At 47.2% G+C, this 20,042-nt stretch overlaps 2 protein-coding genes across 5 annotated transcripts; one reads left to right on the top strand and one right to left on the bottom strand.

Moving 5' to 3' along the window:
- Positions 1-11: 11 nt before the first annotated feature.
- IFT20 (intraflagellar transport 20) lies at positions 12-10,273 on the top strand. Of its 3 annotated transcripts, none has more exons than XM_033184382.1 (6): positions 12-173; positions 4,337-4,573; positions 4,731-4,859; positions 6,331-6,416; positions 8,174-8,277; positions 8,714-10,273. In XM_033184382.1, the coding sequence occupies exons 2-6, from the start codon at positions 4,498-4,500 to the stop codon at positions 8,793-8,795; spliced, it is 477 nt and encodes a 158-aa protein (XP_033040273.1). In that variant the 5' UTR covers positions 12-173; positions 4,337-4,497; the 3' UTR covers positions 8,796-10,273. The 3 variants fall into 3 exon arrangements, with proteins under 3 accessions (XP_033040273.1, XP_033040276.1, XP_033040275.1); XM_033184385.1 differs by having other exon boundaries at positions 13-173; positions 4,538-4,573; XM_033184384.1 differs by lacking the exon at positions 4,337-4,573 and having other exon boundaries at positions 14-173.
- On the bottom strand, positions 9,218-18,825 carry TMEM97 (transmembrane protein 97). Of its 2 annotated transcripts, none has more exons than XM_033184377.1 (3): positions 18,321-18,825; positions 11,782-11,926; positions 9,218-10,892 (listed from the first exon to the last, which is right to left on the bottom strand). In XM_033184377.1, exons 1-3 carry the CDS (start codon positions 18,678-18,680, stop codon positions 10,633-10,635), a joined length of 765 nt encoding a protein of 254 aa, XP_033040268.1. In that variant the 5' UTR covers positions 18,681-18,825; the 3' UTR covers positions 9,218-10,632. The 2 variants fall into 2 exon arrangements, with proteins under 2 accessions (XP_033040268.1, XP_033040269.1); XM_033184378.1 differs by having other exon boundaries at positions 11,782-11,921; positions 18,321-18,714.
- Positions 18,826-20,042: the final 1,217 nt, after the last annotated feature.

Raw genomic sequence — 20,042 nt, 5'->3', positions numbered from 1 at the left:
GGGCTGTAAGTGCTTCCGGGGTCAGGAAGGTAGTGACGTCATGGGTAAACAGGTTCTGTAGCCGTGGCAGCGGCCGTTGCAGGCTGACTGGGTACCGGCTGACGCTGACCCGGGAGAAGCTGCCTGTCTGCATCAGCCTGGGCTGCAGCGCGCTGCCGCCGCGGGGCCGGCAGGTAGGCTGACCTCGGGTCGGGGGATGCGGGCGGACCAGGGGCGAGAGGAGCCTGACAGGCCCGCGTCCTGAGGAAAGAGCCCGGGCGGAGAGAGACGTGGGAATTCCGCCCCACTCTCAGGGGGCGCTTTCACACCCAGGTTAGGCCTGGAGTTTGACGCGTTGATGCTTGCCACGATCTTACGAGGAAACAGCGGCTCGGATAAGTTCGGGGAGTTTACATAGTAAAGAGTCGGCTCGCAGTGCCTCGCATGCATCTGGGAGAGCCGGGGCTCACAAATTATGCGACCGCCTCATGCTCAGGGAGCTTAGTCCCAGCTCTTGGGCCAGGTGTTGCTCAGATGCTCAGACACGCGTGTGTTGGGAGTTGGCAGAGAATCTGTGAACTCTTTCCCTGCACCCCTTCTTCCAACTTACCTACCTCTTTAAGCCAGCCCCTCCAATCAGATAGGTGGGCCAAGCCAGATTCATGGGAGTCATGCCTGACTTGTTTTTCTCTTATCCCAAAAGCCCCACATTCAGTCAGTCCATTACTAAGCCCCAATCACCTCGACTTACAAAACATCTCAACTCGGAATACTTGTCTTCAGCTGCCAGCCTTGGTTACTGTAATGGTCTCCTGTTTCCACGGTCATTCATTCCGCAAACATTTACTGAGTGCCAGTTATGTGTGGGCACCATGCTAGGTGCTAGGGTTAGAGTGATGAACAAGAAGGTAGTTGGGGCCTTGCCCTCTCTTGTTCCCTCCAATCCGTTCTCCAGGCTGAGCAAGAATGATCTAAGTCTGATTTTGTTGGTTTGCTGAGAACTCTGGCTGCCCGTTACCCTTCTGATAAAATCCAAGCTCATTACTGCGTCTTTCAGAGCCTTCCGTGATCCAGCTGTTGCCTCCCTGTCTAGCCTCATTCTGTTCGCTTCTCTTGCTCAGTCTCAGTTCTCGGAATGCATCAAATTTCCTGTTGCCTCAGGATCTTCACGTATGTGTTTCCTTCTGCCTGCAATGCCATGCTTCCCTTTCACTTGACAAACTTTTGGACAGTCTTTAGGTCTGTTTAAGTGTCATTTTTTCAGAAGGCCTCTGTAGGCACTCCCCTCCATGCCACCCCCCATGAACTGTGTCCTGCCGCACTTCACATAGCACCATGTACTTTTCCTTATACTAATACCACGATTTGTGATTATTTGTTTACCATCTGTCCAGAGGCGTTGTTTTCACTAGTCTGTCCCCAGAGCAGGGACTCAGTGGATGTTTCTGAATAAATGTGTGCTCTCAGGGAAGGGAGTGGAAGTTGAAGCAGATATTTGTTTGCTTCCTCATGTTGCTCGAATCTTTCTGGAGCAGCTGGTCAGATTAATGACCTGTAGCTGCGAAAGACATTTTTTTTTTTTTTTTTTGAGACAGGGTCTCACTCTGTTGCCCAGGCTGGAGTGCAGTGGTGTGAACACACAGCCTCCACCTCCTGGGCTCAAGCGATCTTCCCAGCTCACCTTCCTAAGTAGCTGGGATTACAGGCGCATGTCACCAGGCCTGGCTATCTTAAAACTTTTTTGTGGAGACGGTATTTCGCCACATTGCCCAGGCTGGTTTCAAACTCCTATGCCCAAGTGATCCTCCCACCTCAGCCTCCCAAAGTGCTGGGATTATAGGCATGAGCTACCGCACTGGCCAGATCTTTTAAAAAAGCCCTATTTTAAGGAAGCTACAGATGAACACAGTGCTTCAAAAGGATGATGCTAGCTCACTTACATCAGTGGATTCCAGTGAGGCCAAAGGCCAGAGTCATCTACAGACAGCTCATAGACACATATTGGCCCATGCAGTGTTGGATGTGGGTTTTCCCCCTTACTTAAAATTTTTGAATTACATACCAACATTGAGAATTGGATTTCTGGTCCTCTTAAAAACCAGAAGTTCTGGCCGGGTGCGGTGGCTCACGCCTGTAATCCCAGCACTTTGGGAGGCTGAGGTGGGTGGATCACGAGGTCAGGAGTTTTGAGCCCGCCAACATGGTGAAACCCCATTTCTACTAAAAATACAAAAATTAGCTGCACAAGGTGTCAGGCACCTGTAATCCCAGCTACTCAGGAGGCTGAGGCAGGAGAATTGCTTGAACCCTGGAGGTAGAGGTTGTAGTGAGCCGAGATCATGCCACTGCACTCTAGCCTGGACAGTGGAGTAAGACTCCTTCTCAAAACAACAACAACAACAACAACAACAACAAAAGACCCAGAAGTTCTGGAAACAATGAGACTTGATTATTTTCGAACCATTGCTCCTCTTGTGGCACACCTGCCCTGGACAGCCACCCCAGAATCACCCCATTCAGAACAGGACTTCTTTTTTTTTTTTTTTTTAATTTATTTTTTTATTTTTTATTATACTTTAAGTTCTAGGGTACATGTGCATAACGTTTATATCGTGTATAACTCCCCAATGCAATCCCTCCCTCCTCCCCCCTCCCCATGATAGGCCCCAGTGTGTGATGTTCCCCTTCCCGAGTCCAAGTGATCTCATTGTTCAGTTCCCACCTATGAGTGAGAACATGCGGTGTTTGGTTTTCTCTTCTTGTGATAGTTTGCTAAGAATGATGGTTTCCAGCTGCATCCATGTCCCTACAAAGGACGCAAACTCATCCTTTTTTATGGCTGCATAGTATTCCATGGTGTATATGTGCCACATTTTCTTCATCCAGTCTGTGACAGATGGACATTTGGGTTGATTCCAAGTCTTTGCTATTGTGAATAGTGCCGCAATAAACATACGTGTGCATGTGTCTTTGTAGTAGAGTAATTTATAATCCTTTGGGTATATACCCAGTAGTGGGATGGCTGGGTCATATGGTACATCTAGTTCTAGATCCTTGAGGAATTGCCATACTGTTTTCCATAATGGTTGAACTAGTTTACAATCCCACCAACAGTGTAAAAGTGTTCCTATTTCTCCACATCCTCTCCAACACCTGTTGTTTCCTGACTTCTTAATGATTGCCATTCTAACTGGTGTGAGATGGTATCTCATTGTGGTTTTGATTTGCATTTCTCTGATGGCGAGTGATGATGAGCATTTTTTCATGTGTCTGTTGGCTGTATGGATGTCTTCTTTTGAGAAATGTCTGTTCATATCCTTTCCCCACTTTTTGATGGGGTTGTTTGTTTTTTTCTTGTATATTTGTTTGAGTTCTTTGTAGATTCTGGATATTAGCCCTTCTGTCAGATGAGTAGATTGCAAAAATTTTCCCCCATTCTGTAGGTTGCCTAGAACAGGACTTCTCTAAGGAAGCCAAAAGGGAAACAGCTGAGGCTGGGGGCAGTGGGGGCAGAGGGAAGGGGCTGGTGCAGGTCCAAGTGATGGTAGACTTTGGAGCACCTGCGTTTTAGAATTGGCATAGCAGCTAATTGGTAGATGTAACTAGCATTGCTTCCCTTTTTAAACAGGTCATATGATGTCTATTTTTAATTTGTTGTGTGTGCGTGTGCGTGTGCGTGTGTGTGTGTGTTTGAGCCAGAACGAGGGTGAGTTTTCAGTATTTCCTTCCCAGAATTGAGGCATCCTTTGGAACAGAAATACAAGGTGGCTTGGAAAGGGAGAAGATACCTTTGTTAGTTCTCTGTTGCCTACAGAAAAAATCGTAACTCCTTAACTTGGCATACAGGGTCTTCCTAGTCTGGCTCCAGCTCACCTTTCCAGCTCCATCCTTTTTCCTTTCATCCTTAGATGGGGCAGGCCTTTGTTCATGCTGTTTTCTCTGCTTGGAATACCTATCCCTGGCCTCCTGCCTTGATATGTTCTTGCTGATACTTCATTCCTTTTTGTGTTTTCTGCTAGAAAGAGAATAACCCAACTTTGATTCCCAATTCAGGCAAGCATACATTTTGAGTAATATTCTTACTCCTGACTTTGTATTTTTTAACCATATTTTTTAATTCACTCAGATTTCTTTTATTTGTTTTTTGTGTTGTTCCAGTATATGTATTTGAGAAGCCTTCTCATGTGCTTTTGGGTACATAACTGGTGATATATAAAGTAAATACACTTATGACTCACAACTTAGTTCAGATGTCACTCCTTCTTTAATGGCTCTGTCCTCCGGCTCTTTACTGATGTTTCTAAACAAGCATTTAACACAGTGTGATTTTTCAGTTTCTGTGTCTGTCTTCCTCCAGCTGAACTATGTGCTCTTCAGGGTGGGCACTGTGTTGCATTCATCTTTGTACCCCCAGCATCTAGCAGTGTTGGCATGTAATAGGCACTCAAGAAATGTGTGTTGAATGAATGATGCCTGTGACAAGCAAGTGGACTTTATTCTTTCCTGACCCTTGCTCCTATGACACACCTCCTCCTGACTGCCACTGTCACTCCTTCAGAGCAGAATTCCTCTAGGAAGTCTGGATGGGAAACAGGTGAGGCTCAGAGAGGTGTTGGCAGAGGGAATGGGGAGCCTTTGGAACATCTGGGTTTTTGGCATTGGTGTCCAAGGGCAGGAACGGGGCTGGCTTGGCAGTAGGCATTTCATTGGGTGCTAGGAAGTGATGAGGAACTGGGCCGGTTTCTTTGCAGCCATGGCCAAGGACATCCTGGGTGAAGCAGGGCTGCACTTTGATGAACTGAACAAGCTGCAGGTGTTGGACCCAGAGGTTACCCAGCAGACCATAGAGCTGAAGGAAGAGTGCAAAGACTTTGTGGACAGTGAGTATTGAGGAGATACCATGTCACTCAGCTTTGAGCTGCTATTCCAACTGTACCCCAGGCTCATCTTGGCCCTGCCACAGTGGAGCTGCTGGCTCCCTGGAGGTTGAATCTGGCATCTGTGAGTTCCCATGTGCCACCCTTCTCTGCCTGCCCTCGTGCTCTCATGTGTCCCCAACAGAGCACCAGTCAAACCAAACACTTGGATGGGGAGGGTGTTTTTAGATATGCCATCTTTCATTTCTTGCTCTTAGAAACCTTAAACTTTCTGGGAACATAACCATGACTTGGGGGTGAGAAATAGAATTATGCACTCCTGATTTGATTTCTTCAGAGGAAGTCTTAGTGGCAGGTTCTCTGTTATTTGGAGTTAGAAGTGATAAGTGAAGTTTCTAGAAGCAGCTCAACAGACTTACTGAAGTCATCTTTTGGCTAGAAATCTTCAGGAAGCCTCCTGTCCCAGCAGCCAAGTAAGCCCAGTGCATTCAGTACAGAGCCTGATCTAGCTAGAGCAAGGGATTTCTGAGCTTTCTGAGGGCTTCCTAGGTTGTGGAGAGAGCTGATTAGTGAAAGGCAGCTTGGGTTCTGTCACTAACCTTCTGTGATTGATGTGCCATGCACACACCTCTCTGGGCCTTAGTTTTCCCTCAGTAAGTTGTGTTTCTGTCACATCCAGGACATTGGAGAAAGTGAGCGGGAGATTAGGCACTTAATGCCGTGAGCTCTCTATTTCCTGTGGTTACAAGTGGGAAGCCCCCATCCCCACTGTTAATTGAAATCTGGTGTCATACCTGTAGCTAGTCCAGAGGCAGCACTTGTGTCCTGAGGCCGCCCTTTTTTTTTTTTTTTTTTGAGGCGGAGTCTCGCTCTGTCGCCCGGACTGGAGTGCAGTGGCCGGATCTCAGCTCACTGCAAGCTCCGCCTCCCGGGTTTACGCCATTCTCCTGCCTCAGCCTCCCGAGAGGCTGCCCTTTTGTGAACAACAGTGCTTCCTGTCATTCCTGGGGAAGCAGGGTTGGGGTCTGTCTGGAGGATGAGCCCAGCAAGGGCCTAGTGCTTTCATAGCCTGAGGTCATAGCAGCTGGTTGGCTCAGTGGGGACACAAGGTCCGGGTATGCCCTGGTCCAGCTGGCCACCCTTCTCTAGGTTCAGACCAAGTGTAGGAGACAGGCCAATAGGCACCAAAGTGTTTAAGTGACAGGGTCTCGCTATGTTCCCCAGGCTGGAATGCAGTGGCAGTTCACAGGCATGATCACACATCCTCTAACTCCTGGGTTCAAGTGATCCTCCCACCTCAGCCTCCTGAGTAGCTGGGACAACAGGTGCTCGCCACCATGCCTGGCTCACACCAAACTATTTTGACACAAATTAGAAGGGGCAGTCAGCTCTGCCCTAGCACTGCCTCAGCACTCTACCGAAGGGGAGTGATGAGACTGAGGAAATATTTTATTTTTTGTTCTTTTTCTGAAAGAAATTGGCCAGTTTCAGAAAATAGTTGGTGGTTTAATTGAGCTTGTTGATCAACTTGGAAAAGAAGCAGAAAATGAAAAGATGAAGGTAAGATCAGCATGTCTTCTGCCTACGTCTTGGCCTGGGACCCTAGTTTGCTACCCTCTCATCTTTCTTCCCTCTTGATTTGTTTAGAGGGGTGGGTGGGTGAGTTTTATTTAAGATTTTAAGGCTGGGCGCGGTGGCTCAAGCTTGTAATCCCAGCACTTTGGGAGGCCGAGACGGGCGGATCACGAAGTCAGGAGATCGAGACCGTCCTGGCTAACACGGTGAAACCCCGTCTCTACTAAAAAATACAAAAAACTAGCCGGGCGAGGTGGCAGGCGCCTGTAGTCCCAGCTACTCAGGAGGCTGAGGCAGGAGAATGGCGTAAACCCGGGAGGCGGAGCTTGCAGTGAGCTGAGATCCGGCCACTGCACTCCAGCCTGGGCGACAGAGCGAGACTCCGTCTCAAAAAAAAAGAAAAGGCCGGGCGCGGTGGCTCAAGCCTGTAATCCCAGCACTTTGGGAGGCCGAGACAGGCGGATCACGAGGTCTGGAGATCGAGACCATCCTGGCTAACACGGTGAAACCCCGTCTCTACTAAAAAATACAAAAAACTAGCCTGGCGAGGTGGCGGGCGTCTGTAGTCCCAGCTACTCGGGAGGCTAAGGCAGGAGAATAGCGTAAACCCGGGAGGCGGAGCTTGCAGTGAGCCAAGATAGCACCACTGCACTCCAGCCTGGGTGACAGAGCGAGACTCCGTCTCAAAAAAAAAAAAAAAAAAAGATTTTAATAACTTCTAGTCCACCTAACCTACTGAACTTATGCCAGTCTTTATTTCCTTTAATCTTTTTTTTTTTTTTTTTTTTGAGACAGAGTAACCCAGGCTGGAGTGCAGTGGCACAATCTCGGCTCACTGCAACCTCCGCCTCTCAGGTTCAAGAGATTCTCCCACCTCAGCCTCCCAAGTAGCTGGGACTACAGGTGTGCCCCAACACACCCAGATTAGTTTTTTGTTTTTTTTTTTTTTTTGAGATGGAGTTTTTTTCTTGTTGCCCAGGCTGGAATGCAAGGGTGTGATCTTGGCTTACTGCAACCTCCGCCTCCGGGGTTCAAGTGATTCTCCTGCCTTAGCCTCCCAGGTAGCTGGGATTACAGGCACGTACCACCATGCCTGGCTAATTTTGTATTTTTAGTAGAGACAGGGTTTCTCCATGTTGGTCAGGCTGGTCTCGAACTCCCAACCTTAGGTGATTCGCCTGCCTCAGCCTCCCAAAATGCTGGGATTAAGGTGTGAGCGACCGCACCCAGCCGTTTTTTTTTTTTTTTTTGTATTTTTAGTAAAGACAGGGTTTCACCATGTTGGTCAGGCAAACTCCTGACCTCAAGTGATCTGCCCACCTTGGCCTCCCAAAGTGCTGGGATTGATTGCAGGCGTGAGCCACCACACCTGGCCTCCTTTCATCTTCATATCAGCACTGATGTAGATGGTTTTATCCTTATTTTATAAATGAAGAAATGAAGGTGTACATAGCATGATTGGTGAAAGGCACAAGGCTGAATGGCACCACCAAATGTGCTATTGTGCCTGTCCCCCCGGCTCTAGGAATACTCCTAGACATGTCTCAAAGCTGCCGTCAAGTTCTTGAGGCACTTTGTGATCAGTAGGTTAATCTTTCTGACTTAACCCAAAAGCTTTGGGGCTCCACTTTCTTTTCCTTTCTGGAGACTGACATAGCTCCCAGATGACCCCTCCCCACTTTGAGGACTTGATGCTGTAGACGGTTTTAATGAAGCCATGGCCTTCTCTGGCAATACTGTAGGCCATCGGTGCTCGGAACTTGCTCAAATCTATAGCAAAGCAGAGAGAAGCTCAACAGCAGCAACTTCAAGCACTAATAGCAGAAAAGAAAATGCAGCTAGAAAGGTAAGAAGTCATGATGTAAAGCAAGTTCTTTACACAGCTGAATTTCCACTCTTCCTTCTGGAATGATCACTTCTTGTCCTTACTCTTCATCATTGTTTTCCCAGGAATAGCATCTCACTTGTCATCCTGATTTGAAGATTTTTAAAAATAAAATTACATTTGATGGGAAGGAAATAGAAAACTTAATATCAAACCACCTCTAGTAGTTTGAGCATGAAAGGGTCTACGAAGTTGGCTGGCTCTCTGAAAGAAGACTTTCCTAGGGCTGGAGATTTCTCATGGGTGGCTCTGGGTAGGGCTTTGCCTCTTTCTTTCTTCATTCTGAACTCACACCATTTCTTGAAATCATTTAAACCTCTATATCCTTCTCTAGAAGAATTAAGTCTGTGGTTTACTTCATCTTTTTTTCAGGGCCTCTAACAATTTTGTTTTTCAGGTATCGGGTTGAATATGAAGCTTTGTGTAAAGTAGAAGCAGAACAAAATGAATTTATTGACCAATTTATTTTTCAGAAATGAACTGAAAATTTCACTTTTATAGTAGGAAGGCAAAACAAAAAAAGCCCCTCAAAACCAAGAAAACCTCTGTAGCATTCCAGCGGCTTGACCAATGACCTGTCACAAGAGGTGGCGTGTAAGGAACGCAGACCCCTGACGACAGCACTACAAGTCTGGGGGAGCCAGTTTTAAACATCAGTGCACAGCTGCTGCTGGTGGCCCTGCAGTGTACATTCTCACCTCTTATGCTTAGTTGGAACTAAGCAGTTTGTAAACTTTCATCCTTTTTTTGTAAATTCACAAAGCTTTGGAAGGATAATACATTTCTGTTTTCAAATGGCTTGATGTACCTTTTTTTCCTGTTGCCCTTGAAATATGTTTAACCCCTCGTGAGAGAACCCTGGATTCTCTATCCCCCGTCCACAAAACAAACCAGGCAGTGGTCAGCAGCTACCTTTATTTGGATCACACATGTGAGTCAGGCAGTACCACTACTCAGACCAATATGGCTTGTGAGCAAAATGGGTGAAAATAGAGGGAACTGACCGGGACCTGTTGTCTAACATCATTTTAAGGTTGGACTTGAGCAAAGACTTAGAGAAAGCTGATGGAATGCCAAGCATCAACGTGAAGGACCCTCTATGCACACAGTGGATGTTATGCCTGGCTGTAGCCACCTTCCCTTCTGAGAACAAGATGGGAACCACTGAAGTGTATTAAAGGATTAAGTTATCCACTAGGAAGCATACTAGCATACCAGATCAGCCTTGAGATGCTAGACTTCAGATACAGGAACCTGTGTCAGGTGGCTTCTAGAAATGTGGAAGACTAAGATTTAGAAATAGAATAAAGTAACTTAAACAAACAAAAACCTTCCAGGATGATCTGTTTACAACAGCAACAAAAACATTTTCCAGTTTAATCCATTTCTGACTGAAAGTCATTGTTGGGCTGACCCTTAAGGAAAACTAAGTTTAAACTTCTTTGTATAATATTTTTTCTTTTTTCCTTAGGTTAGAGGTGGGGACAAGAAAACATTGATATAGTTTTGAATTAACGTTAAAGAGGCAAAATTTCACATTTAAAATGGCCCAAAATGTACTGTTCATTTTGCTGACAGGTGATAACACTCTTGAGAATCAGGTGTGGAGGGTTTAGTCATAATAAGCATCTATGCTGTAGGTCAGGTGATTTATGAACATGTCAAACAGGCCATGTTCTTTAGCAGTTTCTGGTCTGGTCCTGCTTTTAGTAATCTTGCAGTGGAACTCAGGCACACAGGTATTTGGTACTACTTCCTTATAACCTAGCCCATACCCCTTTGCCCACTCTCAAGCTGATCGGTCTGTTCATCCCAGTGCCCTTAGAAGGTGAAGGTTTGGGCTGGGTCCAGTGGTTGACGTCTGTAATCCCAGCACTTAGGGAGACTGAGGTGGGCCGATCACTTGAGCCTAGGTGTTCGAGACCAACCTGGGCAACATGGCAAAACCCTGTCTCCACAAAAAAAAATAAAAAATAAAAAAAAAATAGCCATACATGTTGGTACACGCCTGCAGTTCCAGCTACTTGGGAGGCTGAGGAAGATAGCTTGAGCCCCGGAGGCAGAGGTTGCAGTGAGCTGAGATCATGCCACTACCCTTTACTACAGCCTGGGCAACAAAGTGAGACTTTTTAAAAAAAAAAAAAAAAAAAGAAGGTGAGGGTTTGACGTGGTTCCTGACACCATCTTGCTCTTGTGCATTGCTGCCAGTGTTTCAAATGCTGCTGAAGATGTGGATTCTGAGCAGTGTTCCTTGTATTGTATCCAACAAGCAACCACCCTGTAGGCATCTCTACCCTGAGCCAGTGGTTGTTTCCTTCATTTTTTTTTTCTTTTCTCCTCATACTTGTAGTAGGGGCTCCGCAACATGAAAATTAAAAGTATGAACGGGATGAGTAAGTAGGGGGCATAGACAGATATAAGCGTTAACCGTTCATGCAAAGTCTCAGGTCTTTGCCCCTTGAAACCACTGGCTTTGGAGAAATCCTCAAACAGAAATGTGGAGAGTATTGGAATTAAGGTTGTCATGGTGTGAACGGAGTAGATGATTGCAGGAGTTCGAATCCACTTGCAGCTTCCTGAGGTAGTCAGGGGAAAAGAAAAATGGTTAGGTCTGTTCATGACTCAAAGGTGTCCATGACCTTCCCACTGTCTCTGCCTGCCTGCTTTCTTCTACTCCCTTCTCCCAGTGGAAACTCAGAACTGGAAACCTGGATGTGCCACACTGCCCACCATGCAGATTTATGTGACAGCTCACTGACAGCTCGCCGAACAACCAAGAATATAACTCAGAACATAACTCAGCAAAACTCTAGGGCAATAAAACTGCCATTACCTGTTAAAACCTGTGTGGGATAAAATCCAAGGGGAAGGAAATCCTTGCCCCATGGTATCTGTTTGTTCAGTAATTATATATAGGTGAGAGGATCAGGAGGCAGATTCAGTGACCCCAGGGGATGCCAATGGGAAACAAGCATTTTCAGCGGTTCTAGCTTCGTTATCAACTACACGTGTATGGTCACCTTTTTTAAAAAGCATTGATTATGAGAACACTAAGAATAATTTTAAAATGAGAAGCATGTTAGGGATTAGCCTGATGCTACAGCTTATAAGTCAGTATGATACTATCCAACGCAGAGAAATAAAAGCCAACAAAAAGAGAAATTAATTCTGTTGGGGAACAAAACAAAAGGGAACAAGCTCATCGTTTAAGTGGTCTCAGGTTTCATGTGTATGCAAGGGATTTCTAGACGACTGAGGCAGCCGTGCAGCCCCACTGACCACAGACATGAACCTGAGCCACACTAATGTCCCTTTACAAGATCTGCCCTGGTTATTTCCCCCACATCCTATGGCATCCTCCCACAAACTATGGGGACCATCCCCTTCCATTTGGAGATACTTTCCCAAAAGATTTCTGGGACCTGATTTCTGGGTAAAAATGGGATTTTCCCACCATTTACCAACCTTTGAGGAAGGCATACGTTGCAATGGGAAAGAAAGGCAGCTGAAACACAAGCTCGCAAAACAGAAAGGACTTAAACCAGGCTGGGGGCTGCTGCAGCAGTGGGTCTTTGAACTCCTTAGCATACCACTTCAGCAGGTTTCTAAACTGAAAAAGAAAATGATCATGATGAATTACAGCCACCTGGCCTCAACAGGCTCGGTTATAGCTCATTTAAAAATACACTGGAGGAGCCTGTCATTAATTAGCACCCCCAACCCCAGCAGCAGATGGCATGTCCAGCTGGCTTTTGTGACACCGCCTAGATGGTCATTTAATAAAAACTTACTATCCCTAACTCAAATGTTCCCTTCTCTGTGAAGTTTTCTCAACTCTTCCAGCCCCTTCTTTGTGCTACCCAGCATCTGTTCATAATTCCAAGATAACATATCCAGATGTGTTGGCCACTGTCAGGAGCAACAATAAGTATCTGGCACTTAGTAGGCACTCAGGGTGTTCGCTGAATGAACAAATGTGACATTTCTGCCAACAATATCATTCTTTGTTTAAAAAAAAAACGTGAAAACCATCCTGACACTTTCCCTTTTGCAATGGCAACCACACACCAAGCTCCAAAGGCCAGATTCCCTCAAATGCAGAAATGAGTTTCCCTCTTCTTTTCTGGAGGTGGGGGTGGGAGTGAAAGGGGAAGTAAATCTAACCTCTGTGGTGATGTAATTTTGGACACTTTAATTCCAATATGGCAAACAAGTTCCTTATCATTCTTAACTTGCCTAATTCTAATTTTTGGTTTTTAGGAGACAGAATTTTAGTGGAAGAACAAACTCTGCCCCAAACTACAAACTACCTAGTAGCTTCTTGGTTATGCAGGGCTTTAGCGTCTCAGTTCTAGCTTGGGCCCCACGCTTCTAATTACCCTGTCAAATAAAAAGGATGTGGATCCATGCCGACCTGGCTACAGGCAGAGAAAAGAAGCAGAGTTTAAGGCTGCCCATCTTGGGCTTTTATAGGAGCCCAAAGCCTAGTGCTCTTGGCTCTATGTGGACTACTAAACGTCTGTCACATCACATTTTACCTCCTAGATGTGGCATTGTCCTGACACAGAGGCCTTCAAAGACAAATCAGTCTTGATATTATGATTAATAAAGGCAACTCCAGGGTAAGAATTTATCTTACAATGGAAAATCCAAGAATATTTTTCCTGTTAATTTTTAATCAAAAGATAAAGGCTCACTATTGTGAAACAGAAGCCCCACTGCTGCAAGAGCACTTTAAGCAAACATCCAGAAACAAATATCCTGTTAGCATATTTTTAATTTCAGAAAGGCTCTGGCTAGATAACCAATTTATTGACCAAAGGATCTCCAAATTTGTACTGAATTTGAAACTGAAATTCATAAGCACTTTTCTGCATGGGAATGTGGTTTGAATAGGATTGAATTGGTAGGAAACACAAAGGCTAAGTCACTGTCCCTCTCCAGGGTTCTATTTCCTCATCTATAAAATAAGCAACTTGGACTAGATGTTTTCTTAAGATCCCTTTTTTGCTTTTTAGATTTTTAAAAATACTGATACTGGATGAAACTACCTGCTTTAAAAGATTGACTGTAAAATTATTATTTTTGAGACAGTCTCTGTTGCCCAGGCTGCTGGAGTATGGTGATTTGATCTCGGCCCACTGCTGCCTCAACATCCCGGGCTCAGATGATTCTCTCACCTCAGCTTCCCCAGTAGCTGGGACTACAGGTATGCACCACCAAGCTCAGCTAATTTTCTGTAGAGATGGGGTTTCGCCACATTGTCCAGGCTGGTTTCGAACTCCTGGGCTCAAGCGATCCTCTTGCTTCAGCCTCCCAAAGTACTGGGATTAGAGGTGTGTCACTGCACCCAGCCTGACCGTAAAATGTAAGAGGCATTCTAGGTCAGGCCTGGTGGCTCATGCCTATAGTCCCAGCACTTTGGGAGGTCAAGGCAGGTGGATTGCCTGAGGTCAGGAGTTGGAGACCAGCCTGGCCAACATGGTGAAACCCCGTCTCTACTAAAAATACAAAAATTAGCTGGGTGTGGTGGCTCACGCCTATAATCCCAGCTACTCTGGAGGCTGAAGCAGGAGAATCGCTTGAACCCAGGAGGTGGAGGTTGCAGTGAGCTGAGATAGAGCCAATGCACTCCAGCCTGGGTGACAGAGCGAGACCCCATCTCAAAAAAAAAAAAAAGGCATTCTGGCTATTTGAACCTCATTTTCTATTCAATTTGCATACGACCTCTCTGATCCAACTCTTTCGTAAATTGAGGCAGACTTGTACAGCACTTTAATTTCTAAGGCCTACAAGATGAGATCAGCAAAATTTAAAAAACTTTATCACCCAGATACCGTAATAATGAATTATCATAATCGTAACCAACCATCTTACACAGTCATATACCTGTCACCTGATGCCAGAATGAGGCTGGGACTAATTGTGAGTAGGACAGTAGAAAGCCTAGGCACCTGGCAGACGGGTGAGGCCGGTAGGACCTGGGGTAGAGTGCCTGGCTTTAGGCAAGGCCTTTAATCTCCCTACACTTGTGTCCCCATCAATAAAACAGAGCCAGTAATAGTGCCTACTTCAATATTGGTAAGATAGTGACTTAATATATGTAGTCTTTAAAATAATAGCTAGCACATAATGATTACTTAATTGAATGTAATTAATACATATTTGGAGATATTCAAGTTTAATCCCATTAAAATCACAGCTCACAACTGGTCATTAAAAATTATTAGCTATGGGCCGGGCGTGGCGGCTCAAGCCTGTAATCCCAGCACTTTGGGAGGCCGAGACGGGCGGATCACGAGGCCAGGAGATGGAGACCATCCTGGCTAACATGGTGAAACCCCGTCTCTACTAAAAATACAAAAACTAGCCGGGTGAGGTGGCGGGCACCTGTAGTCCCAGCTACTCGGGAGGCTGAGGCAGGAGAATGGCGTGAACCCGGGAGGCGGAGCTTGCAGTGAGCTGAGATCCGGCCACTGCACTCCAGTCCTAGCGACAGAGCGAGACTCCGCCTCAAAAAAAAAAAAAAAATTATTAGCTATGACCTCCCCACGAAAGGTAATGAAACTGTTTACATTTATACCTGACTCACATTTGACTCAACTCACCCTTGTTATCCATTAAAAGATGCACCTGGCCTGCACACATGGCTCTCTAAAGCAGGGGTTCCCACTCACCAATCTTGTATTTCTGTAAGTTAGAATGGGAATACAGAATGATTTCAGAGCCAGATGCTCACTTGTTTTTCCTTATTTTTACCAGAAGCAATGTTATCCAGCTGCAAATGATACTACAAAACGCTTCCCATCCTCTCCTTTCCATTTTCTTATCCAAACTCAATTCTTACTGTTTCATAATAAAATAAGAGTTTTTCCAGGCCGGGCACGGTGGCTCACACCTGTAATCCCAGCACTTTGGGAGGCCGAGGCAGGCAGATCGCCTGAGGTCAGGAGTTTGAGACCAGTCTGGCCAACATGGTGAAATGCTATCTCTAAAAAAATATGAAAATTAGCCGGGCATGGTGGCATGCACATGTAATCCTAGCTACTCGGGAGGCTGAGGCAGGAGAATTGCTTGAACCCGAGAAGCAGAGGTTGCAGTGAGCTGAGATCGCACCACTGCATTCCAGCCTGGGCGACAGAGACTGTCTCAGAAAAAAAAAAAGAAAGAAAGAAAAAGAAAAATTAAAAAAATAAGAGTTTTTCCAAGCAGTGATTTGGTGCAATCCAAGAAAAAAAATTTATTTTGCAAATTCCAGCCCAACCACTAGGTGATCTCCCACAGGCTTTTAGCTCTAGGGAAAATTCCTTCTACTTCGGGAAGAAAACAACAGACGTTAAATTTTGGCATTTTTCAAAAAGAATGTGAGAATAATTCAAGACTTTTATTATTATTTGCCCCATAGAGAAGTAACAAAATCAGCATTTCCTACACCAAAGCAACAAGAATGGAGGCACAGACCTTCCATGCCAGGATGCCCCCGTGCTAATGCCTTCAAACATCATCACACACACAGATACACACACAACCAGGATGCCCCTGTGCTAATGCCTAACATCACATCAGACACACACACACACACACACACACACACACACACACACACACGTTCTGGCCAGATGCTGCCTGCACTGGCCCTTGGGCCTTCTGCAGTAAGTCAGGATTAAAAAAATAAAGCTGATGCTGGGAATGGTCGGTCACGCCTGTAATCTCAGCACTTTGGGAGGCTGAGGCAGGAGGATGGCCTGAGCCCAGAAGACCAGCCTGGGTAACATAGTAAGACATCATCTCTACAAAAAATAAAAAAGCAGCCAGGTGTGCACCTATGGTCCTAGCTACTCAGGAGACAGGTGGGAGGATCTCTTGTGCTCAGGAGTTCAAGGCTGTGGTAAGCCATGACTGCATCACAGCACTGCAAGCCTGGGTGACAAAGGACCCTGTTTCTAAAAAAAGGACTGAGGAAATTTTATCAAATTTAAACATTTAAATGGGATCTTTATGATATTATGCTGAGCACCTTTTAAGTGTATTTTGTTAGGGGTGAGCAAGATGGGCTTGTGGGAATGGCACATCCAGGAAGGATAAAGAAATCAACAGCTGTGAAGTCTGGAATGGCCACATGGAGTAGCAGGCTAATCACGAAGTATTAAAAGGTCCTAAAACACCAGACACAGGCAGCCTGCCTGAGTACTGCTGGCCACACAGGTTTCAAAAACCACAGATAGGCCAACACTGTAGTAGATTTTCCTTTCTTTAGGGCAATTAATGGTTACTGCAGAGCTGCGATGACCTCTTCGGTTTTCAGGAAGAGTCTGTACTATCTGGCCCTGTAGTAGGCTGAATAATAACCCCCAAAGATGAACACATCCTAATCCCTGGAACCTGTGACTGTTACTTTATTTGGCAAAAGGGACTTTGCAGATGTAATTAAGGATTTTGAGATGGGAGATTTTCTGGGTTATCTGGTGCGCCCTGAATGTATGACAAGTGTCTTTATAAAAGCGAAGCAGAGGGAGCTCTGACTACAGAAAGGGTGGCAATGTGATGACCTGAAGCAGAGATTGAAGAGATGTGAACACAAGCCAAGGAACATTGGCAGCCACCAGAAAATGGAAGAAGCAAGAACCAAATTCTCCCCTGGAGCCCTCAGAAGGAGTGGGCCCTGCCTTGATTTGAGCACTGTAAGATTTCATTGTGAACTTCTGGCCTCCAGAACTGTAAACTATATTTGTGGTAACTACAACAGCAATATGAAAACGAACCCACCCTGTATACGTTTGAGCTTATAATTTAACTCAACTCTCTCAACAGCTGAGGATACAGAGCCCTGACCCGCCCAAGTCACCACCAGTTCTTGGAAGAACCAAGTCCCCAGACCGCACCTTGCCTCATACTACCTACGCTTTTCCCACGCAAAAGGAGGCCAGAGGTCTTCCCGTTGTGTTTGGTTCTAGAAGCAAACAAAAGAGTGACTTACGGGAGTGGTGGAACATTCTTGAGCCGTGGCCTTTTTGGGAGAGTTAGGTCCCTTGAAAAGTCGATGGGAGCTATATTCTCCTTCCAGGAAACAAAAAAAAAATTTGCACCCATTTTTGGGAGCTCATGACCCTCAGGTAAAGAACCTCTCCTCGGCAGAGAAAAAGCATTTAAGGAGAAACAGAGGCAAAATAAAATCTTCAGGTAGACCAGTCAGTCCTGCCTACAGTTCTAGATAAGGTGGAGAAACAGAACTGAGGACAGGAATCCATGGAAGAAGGTCACAGGGTCCAGACACGAGAAAAAAACCCAACGAACCGGGAAACTAAAACTGTAGCTTTGAAGAAAAAAAACAAAGCAATAAAGCAGAGTTTGGGCTTAAAAGAATGCTCTCCAACAACCACGAAATCGGGATTTTCACCTTGTTTTTACTCGGGAGATCATTGTTACTCGAACCCAATATTGAAGAGCCAATCTGAAATGATGGCAATTTACTCTCGAGCTCTGGAAGTTGCTGGAACCTGACCTTGAAGCAGTGACGATCTGTGAACGCCCCAGCTGCACCAACCAAGGCCCTAAACCTTCAGACAGGTCTATTTCTACTTGGACTTTTTCTCTGGGATCAGACTGGTATTTTAAAGCCCTTCCAAAAAAAAAAAAAAAAAGAAGCTTAAAGCAAACCTAACATGTGACTTTAGACACCACTTCATCCAGACTACTTCCCTCAGACACTGACAACCGGCCAGAGGTGGAATCGCGGGAATCCTTAACCTCAGGGAAGAAGTGACTTTAAAGGAAACAAAGCGTTCGCCCCCGCCGCTTGGGAGAGGGGTCTGGGATAGAGACAAAGCCCGAGGAAAACACAGAGCTAAAGTTTTTAGGGTTAGGAGCTGGGGAGGCATGGGCAGGACCCGAGGGAGGCGGCAGAACTGGAACCCAGGGTGGGCGAGCGCGGAGGAGGTGAAGGCCCTGTGGACGCAGGGCGCGGGAAAGCCTCGGAGGGCCGGGATAAGACAGGCGCCCCTCACCTCGACTGGGTAAAGCTCGCGCGGCAGCACCGCCTGCAGGTCCATGAACAGGGTGATGGGGATGTGGCTGAGAAAGTAGAGGCCCAGCAGCCACTCCACGCAGCGCCTGGTTGCCGGAACCCCCATCGTCCGTCGGTTCGTCCTGGACCAGCCGAAGTGAGAAGACGTGCCAAGTCCGCGCGCCTTCCCGCACCCACTCGCCTTGGTCGCCGCCCCGCCCCCTCGAGGGCTATGCATGCCGCTCCCATTGGCTGGCGAGAAGAGGAGGCTCGCGGACGGGGGCGGCATTCCCAGCAGGGCGCATCCATTGGTCCTTATAAGTATAGCGCGTGGAGAAGGCGTCTCGTAAGCCGTTTCCATTGGCCGCCGAGAGCGCCGCGTGGGCGTAGCTTAGTCACGTCTTTCGGCGCGCGGCTACTCAGTGCAGATCGCGGATACGAGGGCGGGCCCTGCGTTTCAGTGCTGGCCGGGTGGTATCCTGGTCGCCGGGTGGTGTCCTGGTCTCCGGGCGGCTGCCGGCGATCCTCCCTTCCCTCGTGGCTCCGTTCGCTCGCTCTGTTCGTGACCAGCGCCTGTGCTGGGCCGCGGTGCCCCCGTGCAGTGCGGGCGTCACAGAGCAGGGGTCGCAGAGCGGGGCACGAGCGCCGCGGCGCAGGTTCCCGGCCCAGCCGCGGTTGCGGGTCTGGGGAGGCAGCCGGCCGCGGTGAACAAATAAGCAGAGGGGAGGACTCGAGGGACGTAGGAGGCATTAAAAGGGACAGGAATCCTCACCGGCTGTGGAGCATGAGGAAATGTCAAGGATTCGTTCACTCGTTCAGCAAATACTGATGTTCAACTCCACGCTGGGCGTAGGCCTGTCTGGGGGCAGGATCGCCGAGGCTACCATTTGCTAAGAGGTGACACAGGGCAAGGGAGTGCGAGGAAGGAATGCAGCTTGGACTACGTGGACCTTGAGTGGGCTGCAGCGTTGGTTGGAGGAGGCAGTTGGGTGAGCCTGTCTGGAGAGGTAGGCTTGTGAGGCATCCGCCTTTGATGGCGAGCAGAGGGCCTGGGAGAGATCCTGGGGGAGCTCCAGCCTCGGGTCATGGGAGGAGGGGCCTAAGATAGGAGCAGACTAGCAGGAGACGATGTCACAGGGAGGGGCAGCCGTGTCAACACTGAGTGATGCCCACTTGTGGCCCTGTGAGGAACAGCTGTGTCGTGGGGGCAGGAGCCAGGGAGTGACAAAGTGGGGAAATGGAGGCAGGAAGTGTAGACAGCTGGTCACGAAGGGGAAGGAGACATGGGGCAGTAGCTGGAGAGAGGCACTCGAGAGTTTATTTTTCAGGTGAGAAAGACTTGAGCTAGTTTAGTTTGGACAATGGGAGAGGTTGCCCCTACTCGAGAAGAGCAGGAAATGCGGCTCAAAGCCCTGGAGGAGGCGGAGGCAATGGAAGGATTGGGGTGGGTTAGGTGGGTGCTCTGCGCTCCACCCAGCTGCCCCTTCCCTTGGGACGCTATGGGCTGGGACAGAGGGATTGTGGCAGTGTTGAAGACCCAGCTGAAGTGGGAGAGCCGCTGACCCAGAGGCCCCAGTCTCTCAGGCTGTGTGCTTTGCATTTCTCTAGTGCGGGGGCCTACCCGGAAGAAGGCTGCTGGACCCCTACAGAGTTTGGGTTCAGAAAGACGAAAGGTGGTTTTGAAGAGTTGAACAAGAGTGATTGAGGTGCTGGAGGTTGCAGT

The sequence above is a fragment of the Trachypithecus francoisi genome, unplaced genomic scaffold, assembly GCF_009764315.1.
Source record: "Trachypithecus francoisi isolate TF-2019V2 unplaced genomic scaffold, Tfra_2.0 Lachesis_group20, whole genome shotgun sequence".
Taxonomy (NCBI): Eukaryota; Metazoa; Chordata; class Mammalia; order Primates; family Cercopithecidae; genus Trachypithecus; species Trachypithecus francoisi.
Note: the sequence above shows the minus strand (reverse complement) of the source record. Positions and strands in the feature narration are given on the sequence as shown.

Coding starts and splice junctions, on each gene's coding strand:
- IFT20 (XM_033184382.1), top strand. CDS start 4,498: ATGACACACCTCCTCCTGACTGCCACTGTCACTCCTTCAGAGCAGAAT. Junction 4,860..6,330: donor GTGCAAAGACTTTGTGGACA/GTGAGTATTGAG, acceptor TTTTTCTGAAAG/AAATTGGCCAGTTTCAGAAA. Junction 8,278..8,713: donor AAGAAAATGCAGCTAGAAAG/GTAAGAAGTCAT, acceptor TTTGTTTTTCAG/GTATCGGGTTGAATATGAAG.
- TMEM97 (XM_033184377.1), bottom strand. CDS start 18,680: ATGGAAACGGCTTACGAGACGCCTTCTCCACGCGCTATACTTATAAGG. Junction 11,927..18,320: donor GCGAGCTTTACCCAGTCGAG/GTGAGGGGCGCC, acceptor TTTCTTTTTCAG/TTTAGAAACCTGCTGAAGTG. Junction 10,893..11,781: donor AACGTATGCCTTCCTCAAAG/GTTGGTAAATGG, acceptor TGACTACCTCAG/GAAGCTGCAAGTGGATTCGA.